The 22,037-nt window shown below is 56.0% G+C and overlaps 2 protein-coding genes across 3 annotated transcripts; one reads left to right on the top strand and one right to left on the bottom strand.

The window, feature by feature from the left end:
* Positions 1-4,306: 4,306 nt before the first annotated feature.
* On the top strand, positions 4,307-11,056 carry GRN (granulin precursor). Its single transcript, XM_006217455.4, has 13 exons — positions 4,307-4,422; positions 7,046-7,190; positions 7,314-7,439; positions 7,556-7,640; positions 8,111-8,223; positions 8,320-8,455; positions 8,576-8,670; positions 8,910-9,033; positions 9,297-9,394; positions 9,486-9,731; positions 9,956-10,189; positions 10,285-10,515; positions 10,605-11,056. Exons 2-13 carry the CDS (start codon positions 7,053-7,055, stop codon positions 10,740-10,742), a joined length of 1,764 nt encoding a protein of 587 aa, XP_006217517.1. The 5' UTR covers positions 4,307-4,422; positions 7,046-7,052; the 3' UTR covers positions 10,743-11,056.
* Positions 11,057-11,162: 106 nt separating this feature from the next.
* FAM171A2 (family with sequence similarity 171 member A2) lies at positions 11,163-21,497 on the bottom strand. 2 transcript variants are annotated; one of them, XM_072940055.1, is made up of 8 exons: positions 21,241-21,497; positions 17,654-17,881; positions 17,336-17,428; positions 14,500-14,658; positions 14,240-14,419; positions 14,024-14,140; positions 13,776-13,902; positions 11,163-13,175 (listed from the first exon to the last, which is right to left on the bottom strand). In XM_072940055.1, the coding sequence occupies exons 1-8, from the start codon at positions 21,356-21,358 to the stop codon at positions 11,702-11,704; spliced, it is 2,496 nt and encodes an 831-aa protein (XP_072796156.1). In that variant the 5' UTR covers positions 21,359-21,497; the 3' UTR covers positions 11,163-11,701. The 2 variants fall into 2 exon arrangements, with proteins under 2 accessions (XP_072796156.1, XP_072796157.1); XM_072940056.1 differs by lacking the exons at positions 17,336-17,428; positions 17,654-17,881 and having other exon boundaries at positions 11,176-13,175; positions 21,241-21,492.
* Between the last annotated feature and the right edge of the window lie 540 nt (positions 21,498-22,037).

Here is a 22,037-nt window from a genome sequence, read left to right as displayed (position 1 = left end):
TGTGTGATGGTTAGTTCTACGTATCAATTTGGTGGGTGTTTTTGGTTGAGATTAGCATCTAAAATCACTGAATTTTGGCTAAAGCAAATTGCCCATAATGTAGGTGGGCCTCATCTAACAGTTGAAGGCCTGAATTGAACAAAAAGACTGGCCTCTCCAAGCAAGAGGAAATCCTCCTGCGACTGCCTTTGGACTTCATCTGCACCATCAACTCTCTTGACTCTCCAGCCTGCTGGCCCACACTGCAGATTTTGGGCTTACTAGCTTCCATAATTATGTGAGACGACTCCTTTACAAAATTTTTTTAAGTGAGAGTAAATTTATTCAGGGAGATACACATTCTATAGCCAGAGTACAGTCTGTCACACTCAGAAGGGAGAGCGGACAGGAGGTGCGGGGTTGTTAGTTTTTATGGGCCAGGTAATTTCACATGTTAAAGAGTGGGAGAATTATTCCAACTATGTTGGGGAAGGAGCGGAGATTTCCAGGAATTGGGCCCTTGCCCACTTTTTGGCCTTTTAAGGTCACCCTGGGAACTGTCATGGTGCCTGTGGGTGTGCCATGAGGCTCAAAGACTTTGGAAGTCAAATCTTCCACCCTCTTGGGCTCACTGGGTTCTAGCCAGTTTTTGTCGTGTCCTCAATGGCTATGTCACTCTTTTGATGGTCGTGCTCAGTAGCCTTCCTTCCTGTCTCATTCCCCTCCCCTCTCAGAGATTTTATTTCCATAATTTTATGAGAAGAGGGTGGCGATCTGTCTTCTGTAGCTGCTTCAGGGCTGATTAGGGACATCGATCCAGCCTGTCAAGGAGTAAAACAAATCTCTGGATACTTAATCTAGGGGTCCCAGGGGCAAGACAGTTTCTTGTTTTGTGTCAGAGGATGGCAGTACAGGCTAGAATCCTCGCATAGCCATCACCTTGATGTGGAAGTGTTGTAACCGCTTCCATAGCCTTCCTATGAGTCTTCTTGAAGACGAAGCGCTTGCAACAGCATCAGAGTACAAGAATAACGGTTGAATCCTCCTGGCTGGCTGCGGCAAAGATGTTGCTGGGGAGCAGGTTCTTATCCTGCACAGGAAAGAATTCGATTGCAAGGCATAGTGAGATGAAAGTAAGTTTGTTCAGGGAGATACACACTCCATCGACAGAGTGAGTTTAATCTCACTCAGAAGGCAGAGCAGCTCCAATTCCTTTTAATAAATCTTTCTCTATACACACATCAGTTGGTTCTGTTTCTCTGGAGAACCTGACTAACACAGATAAGAACAGGCTTCACAGAGGTACATATGCGGAATAAACATACACAAACACGCTCAGCTTCCCTAGAGATCAAGGAAATGCAGATAAAACAACCATGAAATATCTTCTGTCGTTAGATTAGCAAAAAAATTTTAACTCGCATATCCATTGTTGGTAAGTATATGGGAAATAAGTTTCCCCAAACACTGTGACTGGGAATGGAAAATGGAAAAATGTTAAGGTAATTTGGCATTAACATTTCAAATGTGCATACCCTTTACCCAGCAGTGTAACTTTCATGAAAATAATCCCCATATGTGCATTCAGAAACATTTTCAAAAATATTCATTGAATTAATTATCTGTACCTGAAAAAATTGGAAACACATTAAAGTTCATTAAATGAGACTGGTTAAGTAAACTATGTAATAGTGGAATACTTGGTGACTGTCAAACAGAAACTGATAAATAAATGGAAAGATATCCCATGTTCAGGGATAGAAAGATTTAAAATTATTAAGATGAAAATACACCCTAAATTGACCTACAGATTCAGGGCATTCCCTATCAAAATCTCAGCTGTCTTCTGTGCAGAAACAGATCCTAAAATTCACATAGAAATTCAGGGGACCCAGAATAGCCAAAACAATCTTGAAAAAGAACGTAGAGGATTCTCATTACTCCTGATTTCAAAAGTTGCTATAGTCATCAAGACAGAGTGGTACTGGCCTTAAGGATGGACAGATAGATCAATGGAATAGACCTGAGAATCCAGAAATAAACCTTCACATTTAAAGTCAATTGATTCTATCAAAATTAAAAATCACAAAGCCTGACCCAAGGAGGCTGGGAGGACTCAGGGAATGGGGCAATGAGGGGTAGACCTTTTGATATCAAATCTCTTTGCGGCTCTGGAAATTTGCTTCTTTTCAGTCTTCCCTGTTCACAAAATGATACTTCCTCCTTAAAAGCAAAAAGCGGAGGGAGATTCCTGACTTGGGGGGTTTAAGGACTTGAGTGTTTCTTGAGGAATATATTTCACATTTCTTTACCACAGTAATCAGAGTAACCGCATATAATTCAAAATTTTTGAATGCTTAGGTTCATACCTTAACTAGTAATTACTGTCCTTTAAAAGCAATGCCCGTGAGGTATATTGAGTTGGGACTGTTTGCCCCTACACTCAACATCCCCAGGGTGTTGGGCTTCTAAGTTCTTCAGTCTGCTTTTCATAGTTTTTTGTACTGAATGCTTTTAATCCCTGCTAAACTTCTGAAAACTTCAACACACAAATCCCCTGTTCTATATAATCTACTGCTACTGAGACATCAGATGATTTTAATCAACATTAATTAATTAGTCATCATTTATTAAAAGTACATAAAATAAGAGAAAAGAGGTTCTGTGTGAGGAAAACTTTGAGTTTTTTCATGGAGAAAGTTTAGATCCTTCAGAGAGGGTTTCTCAGCCTCAGCACTACTGACATTTTGGGCAGAATCATCTTTGTCCTGTGCACTGTAGGATGTTCAGCAGCCTCCCTGGCCCCTGCCCACTGGATGCCAGTAACACCTCCCTGCAACTGTGACAACTCAGGATGTCTCCACACGCTGTCAAATGTCCCTGGCAAGCAAAGCACCACTTTATGGATTTTGCGATATTCGTTTCAGTCACTTTAGGTGTTTTTCTTCATGTATTTTGTTCTGGTTCTATATTGTTGGGATTATAGGTTAATTTATTGATATGTCTAACATTTTATGAAAATTGTGTGTGTGTGCTCGCTTGGTCAATAGAAGCATAAATATGCACAATGTCACCAGTGTGCAGAATAGTTCTGATTTTCAACAGAAGCCCTATCCACCTTCTGGACCCTCTCTAGCCCCAGCTGAGAACCACTGTCACACAATCCTTCAACCCTGCCACTTCTTCCCTACCCAGACTCCCACCACCCCTGAGCTTGGCTATTCGTCCCCAACCCCAGCCTCACCCTCAGCTCAAGCTCTTTGCGGAGACTGCTGTGCTCTCCATCCACTCTGCACAACCAAACACTGCCCTTCCTCCAAGGCCCAGCACCAGGCTTTCCATGGGCCTCTCCTCTCTCCTGGTGCATCTCCCATCACCCACCTCTGCCTGGGCCAGGCCCCTTGGCACTGAGTAGTCTGACTCCTAACGCCGGCGAAAATGTAGTACATTTTCTCCCCTCACTGGCATGTCAGTTCCCAGAGGGCAGGGCCGACTGGAACTAGGAAGCCACTTCCACAATGCACTCATCTCCAGCCCAGCCTTGTGCCACACACTCAGCAGCTCCTCACGTCCATTTCATTGAACCTGACACTAAATCCCTGCCCAAGGCTGCCCTCCCTATCTGATTTCTTAATGCTCTTCCCAACCCACTCCCCACCCACTCCCATGTCTAGCCACTTCTCCAACCTCTCTCCACCTACCAGTTAAAATCCTCCCAGTCTCAGCTCAAAAAGGTGCCCTCAAGATGGAGTTAAATCTCTTCTTCCCTGCTTCCCTGCCCAGAGCCAACCTACTACCTTTTCCCTTCACACATCTAGAGCACCTGGCACAGGACCTTGTACCTTAATTTAGACTTAATCTGAGTCTGTCTCTCCTTCTCCAACCCCCACCCCACCCAGTGCTGTGAGCACCTTGAGGAAAGAGCCTGAGGGCTGTTTATCCTTGCCCGCAAAACTCTCCTTCACCTCCCTTTGGGGCCTGGCCGCCCAGCATTAAATTTGAGTTGATTGAACAGAATAGAAACAGGAAGCCCAGACGTTCCGAATCCAGAAGCAGACATCCTGTGAATACTCTTAAACGCATTTGCGCCTTAATGTCCCCGGACAGGCGCTGCCCCATATCGGGATGGGGCAGCAGAAGGCAGCGAGGCGAGCACCCTCAGCCTGACTGATCGAGCCAGGGCGTCACATGATTCTCCAATCACATGATCCCTAGAAATGGGGGGTTGGGAAGAGAGGAAGGGAGGGAGGAGAGTGAATTGAGTAGGAAAGCAGCACAGATTACATGTTGGCCCCGCCTTTACATCGACGAGTAGCCAATGAGAGCGCGAAAGATCGGACACCTGGCCAATTGAAACTGAGGTGGGCGGGCCATCGAGCCAAGGGGCCCAAGCTCGTGAGCTACCGGGCAGCTGCTACCCAGCGAGCTCGAACTCCGACTCAGGTAAGGAGAGTGGCTGCGTAGGTCTCTCTCTTGCTCCTCCCCAGGGGCCCAGCCAGGGGGACGTGGGGGTTTGAGGCTCCTCTGGAGTTTCACTGGGGAAACAAGGAAAGACTCCTTTAGAGAAACTCCGATGCACTGGAAGGAGTTTTATAGGTGGTGGGAGTGAGCAGTAATTGCAGTGACTTCCATTAGAAGGGGCTCTCTCCCTCTCCAGCATCCCCGGAAGCTGCAGCCTCTTCCCCCAAAGCAGGGGCCACTTTGTTCTTGAGCCGACTCCGCTTCCGTAGGCAGGTGCTGGTGGTGCTGGTGGTGGTGGGTAGTCCCCGCCCCTGCTCCGAGCTCAGAGAGCTGGAAGTGGAGCTTGAGACCCTGGCCTCCTCAAAGACAGTAGAGACTTGGGAGAGGTGATTGAACCTCTGGGTTGTGTCTGACTCTCTTACTTCCTCTCGTGGGGGGTGGAACAAGCTAACTTCCGCCTCTCCCTGCCACTTTTCCCTGCTTTCTCACCGCTGGGTTGGCTCACTTTTTGGGAATCTCTGTCTCCTCTCACTCGGAGTTGGGGACTGCCACCTAGTGGAAGATGATGGAGCTCGGGGCTTGAGTAGACTCCTGTCCTCCCTCTCTGGTGGCAGTGTTGTGTGGAGGTGAGAGGCCATCACTTGGAACCTTACTAAGAGGAATTAGGTCCCCCATCCCTTGTCCTGAGTGTATGTGCGCGCATGTGCATGCATGTGTATTCAACAGAAGTATACACTCTACTCCCTAACCTCAGGATACCCAGGAAGGAAAATATACGTAAATAAATCACTAGGGTGCTGAGTAGTCTGATATGTGTGCAAACAGGCACTCCTTCTGGCCTGAGTCAGAGCAGTGGGACAAGCCTGCGGAGGGCCGCGGTTGGACTCCCAAGAAGCAGGCGGGGCCAGCTGGAGATGTCTTGCCAGGGAGCTATGAGCGTGGAGGAGAGGGTGAAAGGGGCCATGGGCTAGGACCAGTCTTCTTCAGCCTTACCTGGCCAGGAAGGGATGGTCTTTGAGCTAGGGAGGGAGCACTAAGAAAAGCCAGGTGAGGGAGACAGGATGTGAGTGACTGGAGGTCTGCAGTTCCCTGCCACACATAATGTGCAGTGTCTACACACAGACTCATAGGGAACTGAGGCCAAGAGACAGGGAGCAACTTTTGAGGCTCTCACAGTCAGTGTTGGCAATTCTAGGACTAGGACCCACCTTGGTGGGTGTATCCAGGCAGCCCCTGTACTCCGAGTTTCTGTCCTGCCTGGTACACCTGCCCAGGAAGCACTTCTGTCCCCCTTCTCAACTTGAACCCCAGGCCTCTACCTTTCTGGGGTTTGGGGTCCATTTCCAGGCACTGTCCATGTTGCCGCTTGTGAAATGAACCCAGGTCCAATATACTCTGGAACCATCAAAGCAAGCCATTTCCATGTCTTGATATATGACATGGACGGGTTACTTGACATCCCTCCGAGCCTCAGTTTCCCCCTTTGAAAAGTAAAGGTAATAATCACTACTTTGGATGGTTGTTGTAAAGAAGGAAGAAAATAATGTAGTGTTATAACTGGCTCCTAAGAGGCTCAACAGAGTTTACTGGTTTTGCCCCTCTAGTAGGGTAACATCTCCCCCACCCACCCCATTGAACAAACAGGGCTGGCTGAGCTTGGGGGAAGAATTGTTTAGGAAGTGAGAGGCTGCTCCCCTCCAGAGACTGAGGCTTGGTTCCTTCTGCTAACTCAGATCAACAGCTGGGTGGGCACGCAAGGTCTCTCTCCACATGCAGCTGGGTTTCAGCTCCAAGGTGGGGAGAGGCAGGGGGACAGGAGGGTGGTATGTTTGGGGATTCAGAAAGGGCCTGGTGGTACTGGGGAGCCCTTAGAACATAGGTGTCCCAAAGGTTGACCCAGCTTGCGTGTCCCCTTCCTTGGGTGGGGAGGGGACCATCAGTGGGCGGGTGGTGGCTGGCCTCTGAGGAAGGCAGCCCAGGCTCTACCAGCACAACACTTCCCTTTTCACAACTTTCTCAACCTCGTGGTTTCCCATGTCATCATGTGAGCTCCCCTCCCCTGCCAACAGGCCTTACTTAGCAGGGTGCAGGTGTGAGCACAGCTTCAGGCGAGGACGTGTCTTGAGGGGCTGGCTGGGGAAGTGGAACCTTGACTTTTCTTTAAGGGGGGACTCCCTCCTTGCCCCCCAGCCCTGTCCGCCCATGGCTTCTGATGCCTCTCCAACCCCTGGAGGTGGCCCACATCCCCCTAGGTCAGACCCACAGAACTCACACATCTTCCTGACTCTCACATGCCCACATCTCTGCACACTCAGCCACAGAGGCTCAGGTGTTAGACCACCATTTGGGGACACAGCTTCACAGTTATTCATGTCAGCATTCGTGCTCACGGGTGTACACAGCTGGTGCACATAGGACACCCATGCAGGACACAGGTTGGTAGCTGAATCTCAGGCCCCACATCTTTCTTCGTGCTGGGACAAGACGTTGTCAGGAGGCTCAGGTAGTCCTGGGCCTGGGTCTACAGCGGGGGTAGTGACTGGCCCCAGAATTGAGGGTGCCACAGGCTTAAGCTAGTTGCCAAATGCCTCTTGGTAATCTGCAGGTGGACCATGTGGACCCTGGTGAGCTGGGTGGCCTTTGTGACAGGGCTGGTGGCTGGAACACAGTGCCCAGATGGTCAGCTCTGCCCTGTGGCCTGTTGCCTGGACCCAGGAGGAGCCAGCTACAGCTGCTGCAATCCCGTCCCGGTGAGTGCCCTTCGCCTGGGCAAGAGCCGGCAGCCTGACATTTTCCCATGGGTCATCTCAGATTGGCCAGGGGAGGGGTCCAAGCTCGGGTCTTCCTGTTTATCCACTCCTCTCGCTTCCCAGGACACGTGGCCCACAGCACTGAGCAGGCGTCTGGGCACACCCTGTCAGATTGATTCCCACTGCCTTCCTGGCTACTCCTGCATCCTCACCGTCTCGGGGACCTCCAGCTGCTGCCCATTCCCAGAGGTGAGGGTGCCCTTAAATCAATGGAGAGGCTGAGATCTGCATTTCCACTTTTCCTGCACCCTTCCACCCCCCAGGGAAAAGGGCCTGGCCAACAAAGGTGTCTCTGTGTCCCACAGGCCGTGTCATGCGGAGATGGCCGCCATTGCTGCCCACAGGGCTTCCACTGCAGTGCTGACGGGCGGTCCTGCTTCCAGAGATCAGGTGCGGCAGAGGTGGAGGTGGAGGACAGGCAGCTCGCAGAGCCTGGCGCACCCAGGAGCCCAGCCAGCTGCGTGACCTTGATTCTTTGATTCCTCATGCCCTCATCATGTGGCATCTGTATTAAGACCCCCCTGGTCTGACCAGAGGGGCAGCACTGGGGCGAGGAGGGGATGGGAGAGAGTGTAAGACTCCAGGCCCAGAGCCAAGCATTGTGGGGCTGGGCAGAGGCCAGCTGAACTGGTTTAATACCACCCAGGCAATGGGTGCCCCTGTCCCGTGCCATATTGCTGAGGCAAGGACTGGCCTGGAAGAAAGTGGGTTAGGAGAGCCAGGGGGAGCCCTGAGCCCTAGTGCCAGACCCCGCAGTTCTCCTGTAGCTGGACCTGCAGGCCCTGGTGCCAGCAGCGCCTTGAGTGAGGGGGGAATGACCTTCACTGACGGGGCGGAATCCTGGGTCATCCCATCCACAGATTCCAACCTCTTGGGTGCCGTCCAGTGCCCCGACAGACGGTATGAATGCCCCAACTCGTCCACGTGCTGCACTATGCCTGATGGCTCCTGGGGATGCTGCCCCATGCCCCAGGTAAAGTTTAGGAAGATGGAGGGGAGAGAGGAGGGCAGTAGGGGCAGAGAAAGGGCTGGAGGGAGCAAAGACAGAGTCAGGGCCAATTCTTCTTAGGCTTCTTGCTGTGAAGACAAGGTGCACTGCTGCCCCCATGGTACCTCCTGTGACCTGGCTCACGCCCGCTGCCTCACCACCACGGGGACCCACCCCCTGGCAAAGAAGATTCCTGCACAAAAGTCTAAAAGGGCAGGTGAGGAGGTGGGAGAGAATCTGGTTGGGGGTTGGGAGTGAAGAGCAGCCTCATCTGGCTCCTGGCTGGGGAAAGTTCCTCTCTACCCTGGCTGTGCCTCATGCTTCTCTCCCCTCCCAGTGGTCTTGTGCCCTGATGCACAGTCCCAGTGCCCCGACGATTCTACCTGCTGCAAGCTTCCTAGTGGAAAGTATGGCTGCTGCCCGATGCCCAATGTGAGTGAGGGGCTGTAGCCAGTCGGGCTGTGTGCCCACCGCCACCTGACCTGGACACCTACCTACCTGGCAGGGACTCCAGCGGGTGGGGCTGGCGGGCTGGTTGCTGGGAGCATGGCTGCTCAGGACTCATGACACCCCCTAGCGGGGGATTGGGGTAGTGCCAGCTGTCAGCCTGGCTGCTCCCTGAGCTCCTGGGAGACTGGAAATCCCAGAGACCCAACCCTGCCCTTACCCAGGCCATCTGCTGCGCCGACCACCTGCACTGCTGCCCTCAAGGCACTGTGTGCGACCTGATCCAGAGTAAGTGCCTCTCCAAGGAGAATGCCACAGACCTCCTCACTAAGCTGCCTGCAGATACAGGTACTGGAGCAGGCCCCATTCCACCTGCACCATGAAGCATGAATAGATATGGGGGTGGGGACTGACAGCTGCCTGGAGAGGCCAGAGCAGGTACAGCCCTCTTTGGTCCACACTGGGCCTTGCCTTAGCATCACTGCCAGGGGTGGCCTGAACGGTACCCTCCATCCTCCACATCTGGTTCTAGCAGTGGAGCTGGCCAAGGGTGGGCACCCCTAAATATCCCTAGTGCCACTGCTGACCTGTACTCCTTGCCTCCCTCACAGTGCAGGAGGTGAAGTGTGACATGGAGGTGAGCTGCCCAGATGACTACACCTGCTGCCGCCTGCAGTCCGGGGCCTGGGGCTGCTGCCCTTTTGCCCAGGTACCTGGGAGTGATAAGTGGGCTGGGCCAAGCAGACGGTGGCAGCCAGCTAGGCACCCCCTGCCCACTGTCCCCTCTCCATCCACCCCAGGCCGTGTGCTGTGAGGACCACATCCACTGCTGTCCGGCTGGGTTTAGGTGTGACACAGAGAAGGGTACCTGCGAACAGGGGGCCCACCGGGTGCCCTGGATGGAGAAGTCCCCAGCCTACCTCAGCCTGCCAGACCCCCAAGCCATGGAAAGTGATGTCCCCTGTGATAACATCACCAGCTGTCCCTCCTCCAGTACCTGCTGTCGCTTCATGTCTGGGGAGTGGGGCTGCTGCCCTGTCCCAGAGGTACATGGGGAGGGGGACAGCAGTGGGGTAGGGGACAGTGTGTTGGCCTGGGCAGGTGGCCAGGCTCCTACTGCCTTGTTCTCTACCCTCTGCCCACGCACGGGTGGCACACCAGCTCTGGCAGAGTCGTTCCCAGTTAAAGGAGCTGTGAGCAGGTGTAGTAGGGGCTCAGTGTTCTGTCCCAGAGTAGCTTCCTAGACCCCCCTTTTCTGCCACCTCCCCAGGCTGTCTGCTGCTCGGACCACCAGCACTGCTGCCCCCAGGGCTACACATGTATGGCTGAGGGGCACTGCAAGAGGAAGAACAAGATTGTTACTGGGATGGCCAAGATGCCTGCCCACCAGGCTTTGATGTCCCACCCCAAAGACATGGGCTGTGACCAGCACACCAGCTGCCCAGTGGGGCAGACCTGCTGCCCAAGCCTGAGCGGGGGCTGGGCCTGCTGCCAGCTGCCCCACGTGAGTGCCCACCTACCTGCTCCCAGATGGGGGAGCTGGGTCCCAGGTTGGGTGGGTAGCGGGGGTGAGAATGTACTGCTGCTCTGTCCCCCCAGGCCGTGTGCTGTGAGGACCGCCAGCACTGCTGCCCTGCTGGCTACACCTGTAATGTGAAGGCCCGATCCTGTGAGAAGGAGGTGGACTCTGCCCACCCTGCTGCCCAGCTGACCCACAGCCCTCACGTGGGTGTGGGGAACGTAGAGTGTGGGGCGGGACACTTCTGCCATGATAACCAGACCTGCTGCCCAGACAGCCGAGGGGGCTGGGCCTGCTGTCCCTATCGCCAGGTCAGTGCCATCCCTGGCCCTGGGGCTGGGTCTGGGCATGGGCCAGGTCCTGCTGTGTCTAACTCTCGCTCTCCACTCTGACCATCCAGGGCACCTGTTGTTTGGACAAGCGTCACTGCTGTCCCGCTGGCTTCCGCTGTGGGGCCAAGGGCACCAAGTGTTTGCGCAGGAAAGCCCTGCGCTGGGACACTCCTCTGAGGGACGCGGCCCCCAGACAGCTGCTGTGAGGAGGGATTGAGGACTGAAGACACTCTGCAGCCCTCGGGACCCTGCTCAGAGGGTGCCCACTGCTCAGGCCTCCCCAGCACCTCCCCCTGCCAAATTCTCCCAGACCTTCCCTTCTGAGTCCCCTCATCACCATGGGAGATGGGACCTCAATCTAAGGCCCTCCCCATGGGAAGGGGGGCTGTGGCAAAAGCCACATTTCAAGCTGCCATCCCCTCCCCCAATTTCCATGGACCCTGTGGCCAGGTGCTCTTCCTTATCTACAGGTGTGCGTGTGTGTATGTAGTGCTGCAGTAAAGTTTGTACACTTTCTTAACATTGTCTGATTTGGCCACCCTGCCTGTCCTCCCCAGGAGACCCCTGGGCAACGGCCCCCATCCAGTGTCCACACTTCCCCCACCCCACAGAAAGACACAGAGAAGTTAATCTCACCAGTTTTATATTTGCTGTTGCCCACTGCCATCCCATCACATTATCCCCCAGTCCCCAGAGCCGCCCCAGCATCCAGCCCTGTGACATCGTAGCCCAGAGGTGGACTAGTCAGCAAGCAGCACCCCCTCCCCTCCCAGGGGTCCGCTAGAACGCCCCCTCCCTTCCCAGCCCTCACACTAGCAGCTGAGGCCCGGTTGCCCCTCTTGCTTGCCCACGATAGAGCTTTCTATATACAGCCGCGTTTATACAGGCACTGCTTCCCCCCACCCAGCCCTCCTCCCCAGCACCTCCCAACAGGGGTCTGGACCCCTCCCACCTCCCTCTCGGAGGCAGACCCAGGGTCCCTCCCAAGACTTTACCCAGCACATACCACCAGACAGCTCCACAGACACCCGGGCACCTTTCCAGGCCAGGGCTGAGGGCTAAGAGCGAGGGCCCCTGCAGCTGCCGGGGGCGCGCACCCTGGGGGCGGGCCCTGGCGGAGGGGGCGGGGGCCGGCCTGGAGGCGGTGCCAGGCCCTGCATGGGCGCTACTTGACGTTGAATACCATGAGCGGCCGCTCCTCCCGTCGCTGCCACGGGCTCTTCTTGTCTCCCGCCTCGTCGCCAACCTCTGCCCCGAGCTCGTCCTCCGGGCTGGTGAGCGAGTCGCGCCGCAACTCGCTGGCGCTGCTGCGTGAACTGTCCCCGCGGCTGCGGCCCCGACCCCGGGGTACCGTGGCCGCCCGGCCCTCGGGAGCCGCCACCTCGTCCAGCAGCGGTGTCAGCGAGTTGTCCTCCGGGGAGCAGAGGCCCGTGCGGCTCTCGCTGCTGCTGGGTTCCGTGTCCTCGCTGAGCGCCAGGCGGGGAGGTGCGGGTGGAGGCGGCGGCGGCGGCGGTGGGGCAGCGGCTGGGGGTCGCTCCCGTTCCTCCCGCAGGGGCCGCCGGCGCGCCGGCCGAGCCTCGTGCACGTCGACGCCCGAGTCCAGGCTGGCATCCGTGCTGCGGCCGCCGCCGCCCGCCTGCAGATCGATGTAGGAGTGGCGCACTTGCGAGTTGGAGCGCCCGTCGAGGGACACGAACCAGGCGCGTGGGTGAGGCTTCACGCCCAGTTCGAGCAGCTTCTTCTCGGTCAGCGCCTGCAGCTCCCCATTGAGCTGCGCCATGGTCGATTCGTTGAACAGCACCGGGATGGTGACTGAGCCGCTGACAGGCGCTGAGCGCCCGGCCCCCCAGCCCTCGCTGCTGCCACCCCCACCGCCCTCGCTCCCGGGGCCCGAGTGGCCCGGCATCAGCGGGCGCTGGGGGTCGGGCTGGGGAAAAGGGCGCACCGGGCCGGGGGTCGCGCCCTCTGGCGGCGCCGGCTCGTCGCCCGCCCCCGTTGCTCCCGCCTCGCCGCCGAGACGCACGTAGTGTGCGGGGATCACCAACGTGGGCATGACGTTGCGGTAGACACTGTCCTTAAGGTGGTCGATGGAGCCGCAGAAGATGAGCTGCCCGGCCTGACTGAGCGACGGCGGACGCGCCAGCTGGTCCACGGACTGCGACAGCAGGAAGTCGGGGGTCTTGCTCTCGGTCGCCCCCTTGTGGCCCAGGTAGTGCTCGAAGGGCGGCGGCGGTGAGGGCGGCTCCTGCAGGAAGGCCGCGGGCCCCGTGGGCCCCCGCCGGTACTCCTCCAGGCCTGACTCTAACCCGCCAGGACCCTCTACCGAGCGGGCGCCCTTCATCCCGGCACCCTCTCCCCCGCGGGCACTTGCCGGCTCGGCGGCCGGGCGGCCTGTGGAGCGCGGCTTGGCACGGAAGAAGTCGTCCCGGGAGGTGGCCAAGTCGCGGGAGCTGGAGAATGCTGAGTGGAGGGGACCTGGAGGTGGAGCCTCGGGGTCCCCTGACGGAGCGGGCTCCAGTGGTCCCCCACAGATTAGGTGGAGCTGGGACATCGAGGTGGCCTGGTCTCGCTTGTTACCGTCAGAGGGCCCGGAGAGCTGCAGCTTGCGGTGCTGTTGCCTCGGCTTCAGGCAGCGCCTCCTGGAGAGGAGGCAGACGGGGACCCTCAGAAAAGGGTGGGGACCAGAGCAGCTCTCTAAACCCGCAGTTGCAAGATGAGGGATGGATATGGTTGGAGGGCTCAGAACAACGCCTGGGACTCAGCAGAGAGGTTGGGGAGCCTAGATGGGTCCTGTGAGGTTTGTGGAAAGAGCTTGAGTGTCTGTGGGAGGTCTGGCCAGCAGTTGTGTCCATTTGGGTCCCCTTAGGAGTAAACTGCACTCCTTGGCACACACCAGGTGCAGTGAGAGCCAGGGAGGAGCACCTAAGCCAACAGGTACATATCTGGCCTGAGGGCCCCTGGAAGTGAGATCTGGTGTGGTAGGAGCAGCTGCAGGGAGGGGCCTGGTCTGCAGCTCCTGCCTTCTCTCCCCCCACTTCTCTGAGGCCACCAGTCTGGGTCTTTGCACGTGCATATGCAATGCTTTCCTGTCAGAGCCTTAAGGATCCAAATTGTATTCTATGCATATTTGGGGCCAGAGTGCCCAGCAGACCACACATGGAGCAGGCCTCAGTCAGTGCCAGGGATGAGAGAAGGCTGGGGGATTGGGAGGCAGTAGGAGGGGATTGAGGGGCACTCACCGGCAGTAGTAGATGAGCAGACACAGCAGAATGAGCACCAGCAGGGCCAGGGCTGCCAGGATGGTGAGCAGGAAGATGGTGTGGTAGGTGCCAATGTCCTGGATGCCCGACGTGATGGTGACCAGCCCTGTGCCAGGCAAGGGCTTAGCGTTCTCAGGTGTGGATGTCCCTCCTGCCATTCAGGAGTCCAATCTCCCAGCCTCTCCCTCCACCACTGCCTCCTGTCCCTGCTGTCCCCCCACTCTCACCAGCCGTGGGGGAAGCCATGGCAGCCGCCCAGTACCCCAGCTGGGGGGAGATGAAGGTCCAGTAGAGCTGCCGGCCTTCCTTCCGGATCACGCCAGTGCCATTGCGTACCCACAGCCCTGGGAGAGGCAGGGGTTTCATCAAACTCAGTGTCCTGAAACTTAAGTCCCACTTTCTTTCCCCAGACTCCAGCACCTGCATCCCCCTGAGACACTCACCACTCTTGGGGTCGAACCTCCAGGCTGGAATGCTGGTGCCCACGGCAAGGGCACGAGGTTCCGAGGGCACAGGCAGGGACAGATGAATGGGGCCTGAGAGTGGCACCTCGGTCCCATTACCTGCCAGCAGGTGCACACTCACAGCAGCCACAGGCATCAGCTCCAGCCAGGAGCCATTGCCTGGGAGAAAGGGACACAAGAGTTGAGGACTTAAATCCTGATGGGGGGAACATCCCTTCCATGACTGGCACCCAGCCTACCTGAGCTGGAGGCCTCTGTGCCCAGGAAGGCAGGGAAAGCCCGCATTTCCTGCTGGGTGCTGGCAGGTGTGAGCGAGGCCCAGAGCTGGCTGTAGGTAGAGCTGACGGGCAGGCGGGCAGCCCGGCGCTGGAACTGCACCCAGGGCTGGGAGCGGGCACCTGGATGGAGAGAGGGGCTGCAGTGACCTGGCCGGTGACAAGGCTCCCCGAGGACCAGAGCAAAAAGCAAGAGTCTAAGGAAAAGGGGGATCAATGGCTCAAGCCACTTGGGAAGGCCAGGGAGGGTGGAGATTTAGGGAGAGAACTGGCCAGTCTTAGAATGTTGACCTAGAAGGGACATGGACCTGAAGTCTCCTAGCCCTGGCTGTGTGACCCTGAGCGAGTTACTTGCTCTCTCTGAAACACTGTTTCCATATTAACTTATAAAATGATGATGTTCAGCTCCTTAAACAATTATTATTGTCTACTGTGTGGCAGGCACTGTGTTAGGTGCTGAATTCCCTGCCTTCAAGTTCATAGTCTAGGGTGGCACTGTTCACTACCCATTGGAACTTTCTGCTATGGATGGAAATGTTCTACATCTGTGCTGCCTATTACAGGACCCACTAGACACACAGGGGCTATTATGGACTTGACATGTAGCTATTATGACTGGGGAACTGCATTTATTTATTTATTTATCTATTTATTTATTTTTAAAATTGAAATACAGTTTACAGTGTGTCAATTTCTGGTGTACAGTAAAATGTCCCAGTCTTGCATATACATACATATATTTGTTTTCGTATGTTTTCCATTAAAGATTATTACAAGATATTGAGCATAGTTCCCTGTGCTAGAAATGCATTTTTTTTCAAGATCTGCATTTATTTTTAATTCTAAAAAGTGTAGTGAATTTTTAATTTATCCAAATTTAGATAGCCACATGTGGCTATTGGCTACTGCATTTAACAGCTTTGGTCCTGTGTGTGTGTGTGTATATCTGTCTGTCTTGGGGTGGATGGGATGTATAAACAGAATTCCAATATAATATGGTAATAGCTAACATTTACTAAGCTTTAAGATATGCTGGGCACTGTTGTAAGCAGGTTACCTATACTAACCCTGGCAATTAGCACAACAGCCCCTGAGGTACATGCCCATTTTATAGCTGCAGCCATGGAGGTGGAAGAAATTCAGTAACTTGCCCAAGGTCACAATCCTGGAGCCCAACTGAAGCCCAGACAGTCTGGTGCCAGGGCCCATCCTCTCACCCACCAGTTCATCCTGCCTTGTTATTAAAATAGCAGGATGAGAGGGGAGTTTGGCCTGCCCAGCTCAGGAAGGCCCCGTGGAGTCTTGCAGAATGAGTAAGACTCAGCCAGGAAAGAAAGTGGAAAGGAACTTCCTGGAGGACTGACAGAGAGCGGCCCAGGGTCACAAGGCGGCTTGCTGGTCGGGTGGCTGGAGTGGGAGGCAGGCAAGGCAGCAGCCCACACGCCAGGTTCTGGAGGGCACGAAAGCAGTGGGAGCCGTGGGGACGCTTTAAGCTAGGGGGCAACAACAGGTTCACTTGGTGTTTTAGAAACCTGCAAAGACATTTCAGAAGCCTCTGGTTCAAGATCAGAAAGAGGAAGATGAGCAAACAAGAAGAGTAATTTGAGGTGGGGGAGGGTATAGCTGAGTGATAGAGCACATGCTTAGCATGCACAAGGCCCTGGGTTCAATTCCCGGTACTCCCATTAAGAAAGAAAGAAAGAAAGAAAAATGTAATTACCCACCAAAAATAAATAAATAAATAAATAAATAAATACATACATAAATAAAATAAAGTTTTAAAAAGGGTAATTTGAGGACAAGGGCTCTAATTAAGAATATAAACTGAGGAGGGGAGGCTCCCCCTCCACCCACAGTGGCTCCCTAGTACTAACCAGATGGCGTCCACCCTCTGCCTGGCTGGGCAACCAGGCTGCACCAGGCACCCCTCCTGCATAGCCAGACCAGAGCAGTCCCTGCACCTCATGGCTCCCTTATGCCCCTGCATCTTGATTCCTCTGCCATGAGGGTGCGTCTGCTCCCCCTTCAACTCCCGAGCCCACGGGTCCCACAGCTCCCTTCAACAAATCCTCTCGCCCTGCTATACTCCCACGGGAGGGTCCTCTCGGTATTGAATGCAGCCGCCCTCCACTCCACTGCCCTGCCTGCTCTGTAATTATTTCAGGGTTTGCAATGATCTGTTTGTCTATCTTCCTACCAGTCTGTGAACTCCACAAAGCGGGGAGCGGGTCGGCTGTTCCTTACCATTACTCCCCAGCACCAGACACAATGCCTGGCACAGCCCGGCTGCTGCAGGCAGTATTGGTTGGGTGAGACCGAAAGCCTGTGGGTAGACAAGGGCCACTGCGGGACTGCTCCAGGCCTTGCACTTGATAGGTGTTCTATACCTGTGGAATGACCCTCTCATGGCCTCTAACATAGCCAGCCACCCAGTAGGTGCACAAGAAGTATGTGTAGATCCACTGAAGATAAGGTGGCAGGAAGTTGGAATTCTAACGGTAGGAGCAGAGGGAGAATAGAAACCATGAGAGGCCCCAGTAACAATATACATTTATTGACCACCTTCTATGCTGTTTTTTGCATGCCTGATGATATTTAATCCTTACCTCAATTTGATGATGTACATACTATCAATATCCACATCTTATAGATGAACAAACTAATGCTCAGAGAGATTAAGTGACTCGTCCAAGGGCACCCAGCTAATATGTGGCAGAGCAGAGCTCTCTATACCCAGGTCAGGGAGAAGGAAGAGGAGCTGGCATGGGCGGCAGGGGGAGTGGAAAGAGGGCAGCCTTACCAGGAGAGCCCAAGAGGATGTGCACCAAGTCCTCATAGAGGATGAGGGTGGCCGGCCGCTCAGGAAGCAGGTAGAGGCTGACTGAGGCATATACTGCAGGAGGGGTGGGCTGTTAGCTCCAGAGGAAGCCCCTATCCCCCAGGCCAGGCACTCCCACCATCTGAATCCCAGTGACTTCATCCTCCCTCAGCCCCCTCTGTGTACCCCAGCCCAGGCAGCAGCTGCTGGAACGCCTGCTCCCTCCACCCTCCAAGGACTATTTTGGGAAGGGGCTGATGGGGTCAGCTGCTGCTTCCCCCCACCTGCCCCTGCACTCACAGGGCAGCTTGTCAACACGCCAGGGGACAGAGTTGGTGAGGAAGCCAGGGCGGGCAGCAGTGACCAGCACCCAGGTGCCCAGGCGGTAGCTGAGGGGCAATGTGGCCACGCCCTCTGAGTCCGTGGTGCCAGCGGCCAGCAGCATCCGGTTCCCAAACACATCCACTGAGGCCTGGGCCAAGGGCACCAGCTCCCCACTCACATACACCTGCACCTTGATCAGGATCTCTGTGGGCAAGATGGGGTGAGGAGAGTGAGGAGGAGGGAGGGGAGAAAAGAGAACTGGGAGGAGCCTCAGAGGAGAGAGGAGATCAGAGGAAGATCAGAGGAAGGGGCTGTGGGTTGGGAGTGGCTTTGGAGCCCAAGCTACACAAGATATTATAAAAGCCAGCATTTATAGAACCCTCATTTAAACCTCACATCAGCCTGTAAGGTGGGGGGTACAATTAGCATATTTCATTAATTCTAACACATACACTTTTGACATTTTACCGCTTCTGAACTCAGGCTACACCTATGATTGATGATGTCATCATTATAATCAGCAGCAGCTTCTTCCTTTTTTACTGGCACATGAAATAAATAATGATGTATCTTACAGTCAATGATGACTTGATAAAATATGCTCTTAGCCCATTTTACAGATAAAGAAACCGAGGCTCAAAGAGTTCAGATACTTGTACTACTGTTAAGTGGGAGATCTGAGATCCAAATCTGGGAGTCTGTCTCTAGACCCAGATTCTTACCACTGGACCCTATGGGGCTGGTGTCAGGGAGAGGAGAGGGAAGAGGGCTGAGATAGGATGAATGACTGCAGAACCAGGGATCTGCAAGTGGAGGGAAGAGCAGTCAGGATTCAGCCATTTGGAAGGGAGAAAGGGAGACTGGGTCAAAATTTGGGTTCTCAAGAAAAAACTGAGAAGGGGACACTATGAGAGTTGACCATTCACATCATTCATCCCCTTCCCAGAATCCTTTGCACAAGCCTGTTTCCCTTCAAATTTAGGGATTCATCCTAAACCCCTAAGCTCAAACAAGTACCTCCTGACCCCTCCCCCTCACATGAACTGCCAGCCCCCTCCCAGCTGGTCAGCTACAGTCAATCACCATGGCAACGCCCTCATTCCTCCCAGGAGATGGGCAGGGAGCGGAGGCCCTGGCAAGGGGAAGGCAGTCTGGGGGTGGGGGTTACACAGGCCCAAGGGAAACTAGTGTGGAGGGGGCTGGGAAGGGAAGTCCAAGTCTTTGCTTCCAGCCACATCTGCCCCAGACCCCAGGATGGTCGGGCTGGGATGGGCCTGACCATTTCAGGTGTCCTGAACTCAGATGGGGTGACAGGGCAGGGACCAGGCCTGCAGTTGTTCTCATGGATTCTGCAGGCAGCTGCTCTGATCCATAGCACCATCTACCCCTTCCCCCTCCTCAAGAACATGCCTCACCCCTACCCTGTTGCTAGAAATGGGAGTAGGTGTCATGCCTGGAAAGGTACAGATGCCTCTGTGCAGGGGCCCAGGAGGGAAGTGGGGAATGGGGTGCGTGTTGGACACAAACCTAGGGGAGTCCAGGTACAGAAGGAAGAGCGGGGGGCTGAGGGCAGCAGGGCACAGGGAGGTCAGGGGCCTCATGAGTAGAGCCTGACACTCAACAGCGACAGGTGTCTTATCTCAGGCTTTCAACCAACCTCAAGGCCAGTGCCACGCCTGCCCCTGGCATCCTATCCAGCTGTTCGCCTGAGTCCTCCCTCTCGCCTCCCAGGCCAGAGCCCAGTTTGGCGAGTGGGTGCACACACTCCACCCTTTCCTGCTCTCTGGTTCTCCCAGGAACTGAAAGCCTCCCCACCTGCTCCGCCCCTGCTCCCCCCTGCTCTACCACTACCCAGCAGGAATTCTGAGAAGTTAGAGGGGCTGGCAGACTCCCCACCCCTACCTCAGTCTAGTAGCAGCTGGATGGAGCAGCTGGGAAAAGAGAACTCAGGAGTCTGGAACATGGTCATTTGAAGGAATGCCTTGGGTTCAAGGGCAGAGCCTCAGGAAAGGGGAGAGGACCCAGGGAACAATACAGGGGTGGGCAGGTAAGGCTGAGGAGGCATCAGTGCTAAGCTGGGGAGGGGGAGGGCAGGTGCCTGGCAGAGGCCCTTCCCCCTTCCCCTCAATCTGGGCCCCTAGCCAGCGGCCTGGCAGAACCCCCTCTCCTGGCTCTATTCCAGCCAATTCCCTGGGCCCCCTCCTCTGGGGTGCAGGACTTGAGTAAGAAGCTTCCTGAAAACACAGAGCACCTTCCTACACATCAAAGCTTCCTCTCCTCCTGCAGGGAGCAGGGAAGACAGGCCGGGGAGATCCATCCCTGTTCCTCAAAGCCTGACATTCCATACAGTATCCGCCTGTCCTGGTTTCAGCCCTGTCTCATTCCAAGAGGAAATCCGACCCCCTCCCTTCATCCGGACCCCATTTCCCTCATCTAGACCCCTTCCCACCCTGCTTTTCCTGCCAGCTTCTTGGTAGGGAGATGAAGAGTGGAGAGCACCATTTCAGACAGGAGTGGGGAGAACAGTAGCGGGGATGCTGGGGCCAGAGGCTGGAAGGCGGGCGCAGGGCTGGAGTGGGTGGGCCCCTGAGAATCCAAGGGTGGGTAAAGAGTCATGGTCTAGCTCTCCCATCCTCTCCTGCCGCAGGAACCGACCCCACCCCCACCTCACACACCCACCTGGGCGGTGAGGCGGTGGGAGGGTCTCCTGCACTGCGATGGAGAGATGAGATGAGGAGGGGGTGACCTGGGGGCAGGCTAGGGACAAGAGTGGCTGGAGTCCTGCTGGACAGGGACCCAGGCACCTGCCCTCCCAGCCGACACTGCTCACAGCCTGTTAGCCAGCTCAGCATGGCTCCGCCACCATAGCCCTGCCATGCGCCTTGAGCTGGGAATCACAACGTACCCCTTTTTCCAGACTCCCCCAACTGCAGCCCCTCCTTCGTCATGGGCTGATCAGCGTCTCTTTGGCACACCCCAAATTCTGAACCTGGGGGGCCGGCTGGGGGCTGTCAGGCTCCAGGGCGAAGAACCCCATTCGAGCAGTCAATCTGCCCACCACCTCACTCACTCCCCCTTCTCCCCTCCCCCCTTCAAACCCAGCTCTAGGCGCCCAGCCCCGTTCGGGCCCAGGATGGCAGCCGCTGCCTGCGTCCCCACCCCGCCGGGGTCGGGAGCGAGGAACCCGCAGGGGGCTGCGGAGCAGGCGCCCGCCCCAGCCCGCCCCTGGGCGGGTGTCTTCGATAGACAATGGCTCAGGCAGCAACGCCTCGCGGACCAGGAGGGAGAATAACAAGGCGGGAGGGGGCGGCGGCGCGGAGCCTGGGGACCCCCGCCCTCCCATTGTGTCTCCCCTAGACCCCTGCCCGCCAGTCTCCCTCTCCCTCCCTCCTCTCTCCCGTAAGCGCCAACCCCAGGTCGCCTAGCTCCCCCCACCCAAATAGAATAGTCCCCAATTCACGAGCGCCGCGAAGAGGGGGCTGGCAGTCAGGGGCCCAGTGGCGGGCGGTGGCGGGGTGGGTGCTGCAGGCCCGCAATCGCTGCCTTTCCCGACCGAGACTTACCTTGCGGGCTGGGGGGCTCCGGCGGCGACTTGCCGGGTGCCCGGGAGGCACCGCCGAGTAGTAGCCCCAGCAGCGGCAGTAGCCGCGCGAGGATGCTGGGGCCACTCGACGGCGGCATCGCAGGGCTCGGCCCGGCCCTAGTGGCCCATGGCTCCTGCCCGGCCCCGCTCGGCCGGCCCCGCTCAGCCACAGCTCTACGCCGCGCCGCGCTGCTCGGGCTCCCGCTCTGGCTGCGGTGGCCGCTCAGCGCGATTGTCTCCGCCCGGAGCAGCCGCCAGCGCCCCCTGCAGTCGGCGCCCACCTCGCGGGCCTCCGGGTGCCGCCCCCTCGCCGCCCTGCTCCGCCCGCCGTCCTCCCGCACAGCCCACCCGCAGCCCGCCCCGCAACCCCTGCCGCGCGCCCAGACCCCCAGCTTCAAGGAAGAGCAGCGAATAGGATCCAATCACCGGGGTCCTCAGAGTTCCAGAGCCCTTGAAATTTAGTGCAAAGTTTTGGGAGAAAGAATGGCTATTGCTTATAATATACTAAAGAGGTCACAAGTGTTCTCCAAAAGTGTTAAGAACTGCCTAGCTCTTCCCGCACAAACACCCCAGCAGTATTGGGGAGGTAGAGCGCAGCCCTCTTAGGAATCACTCAGAAAGGGTTCTCGTCTAGCCTTTGTTTCTTCTTGAGCCATAAGCAAGTTGCCTACCCTTCTGGTCCACAGCCTTCCTTTAAAATGAGAGTTGTAATAATCTCTACCTCGTGGAGTTATTGTAACGATTAAAAGAGATAATGATGTAAAGGGTTTAGCACAT

This window comes from Vicugna pacos, chromosome 16, assembly GCF_048564905.1.
Source record: "Vicugna pacos chromosome 16, VicPac4, whole genome shotgun sequence".
Classification (NCBI taxonomy): Eukaryota; Metazoa; Chordata; class Mammalia; order Artiodactyla; family Camelidae; genus Vicugna; species Vicugna pacos.
This window is presented reverse-complemented; position numbering and strand designations above follow the sequence as displayed.

What these genes read in the sequence shown, in the direction of transcription:
- GRN (XM_006217455.4), top strand. Translation starts at nt 7,053, where the DNA reads ATGTGGACCCTGGTGAGCTGGGTGGCCTTTGTGACAGGGCTGGTGGCT. An exon ending in TAAGCTGCCTGCAGATACAG is followed by an intron (nt 9,034 to 9,296) that starts GTACTGGAGCAG and finishes CCTCCCTCACAG; the next exon opens with TGCAGGAGGTGAAGTGTGAC. An exon ending in CCTGCTGTCCCTATCGCCAG is followed by an intron (nt 10,516 to 10,604) that starts GTCAGTGCCATC and finishes CTGACCATCCAG; the next exon opens with GGCACCTGTTGTTTGGACAA.
- FAM171A2 (XM_072940055.1), bottom strand. Translation starts at nt 21,358, where the DNA reads ATGCCGCCGTCGAGTGGCCCCAGCATCCTCGCGCGGCTACTGCCGCTG. An exon ending in GCGTGTTGACAAGCTGCCCT is followed by an intron (nt 17,429 to 17,653) that starts GTGAGTGCAGGG and finishes CCCCTCCTGCAG; the next exon opens with TATATGCCTCAGTCAGCCTC. An exon ending in CATGGCTTCCCCCACGGCTG is followed by an intron (nt 13,903 to 14,023) that starts GTGAGAGTGGGG and finishes TGCCTGGCACAG; the next exon opens with GGCTGGTCACCATCACGTCG.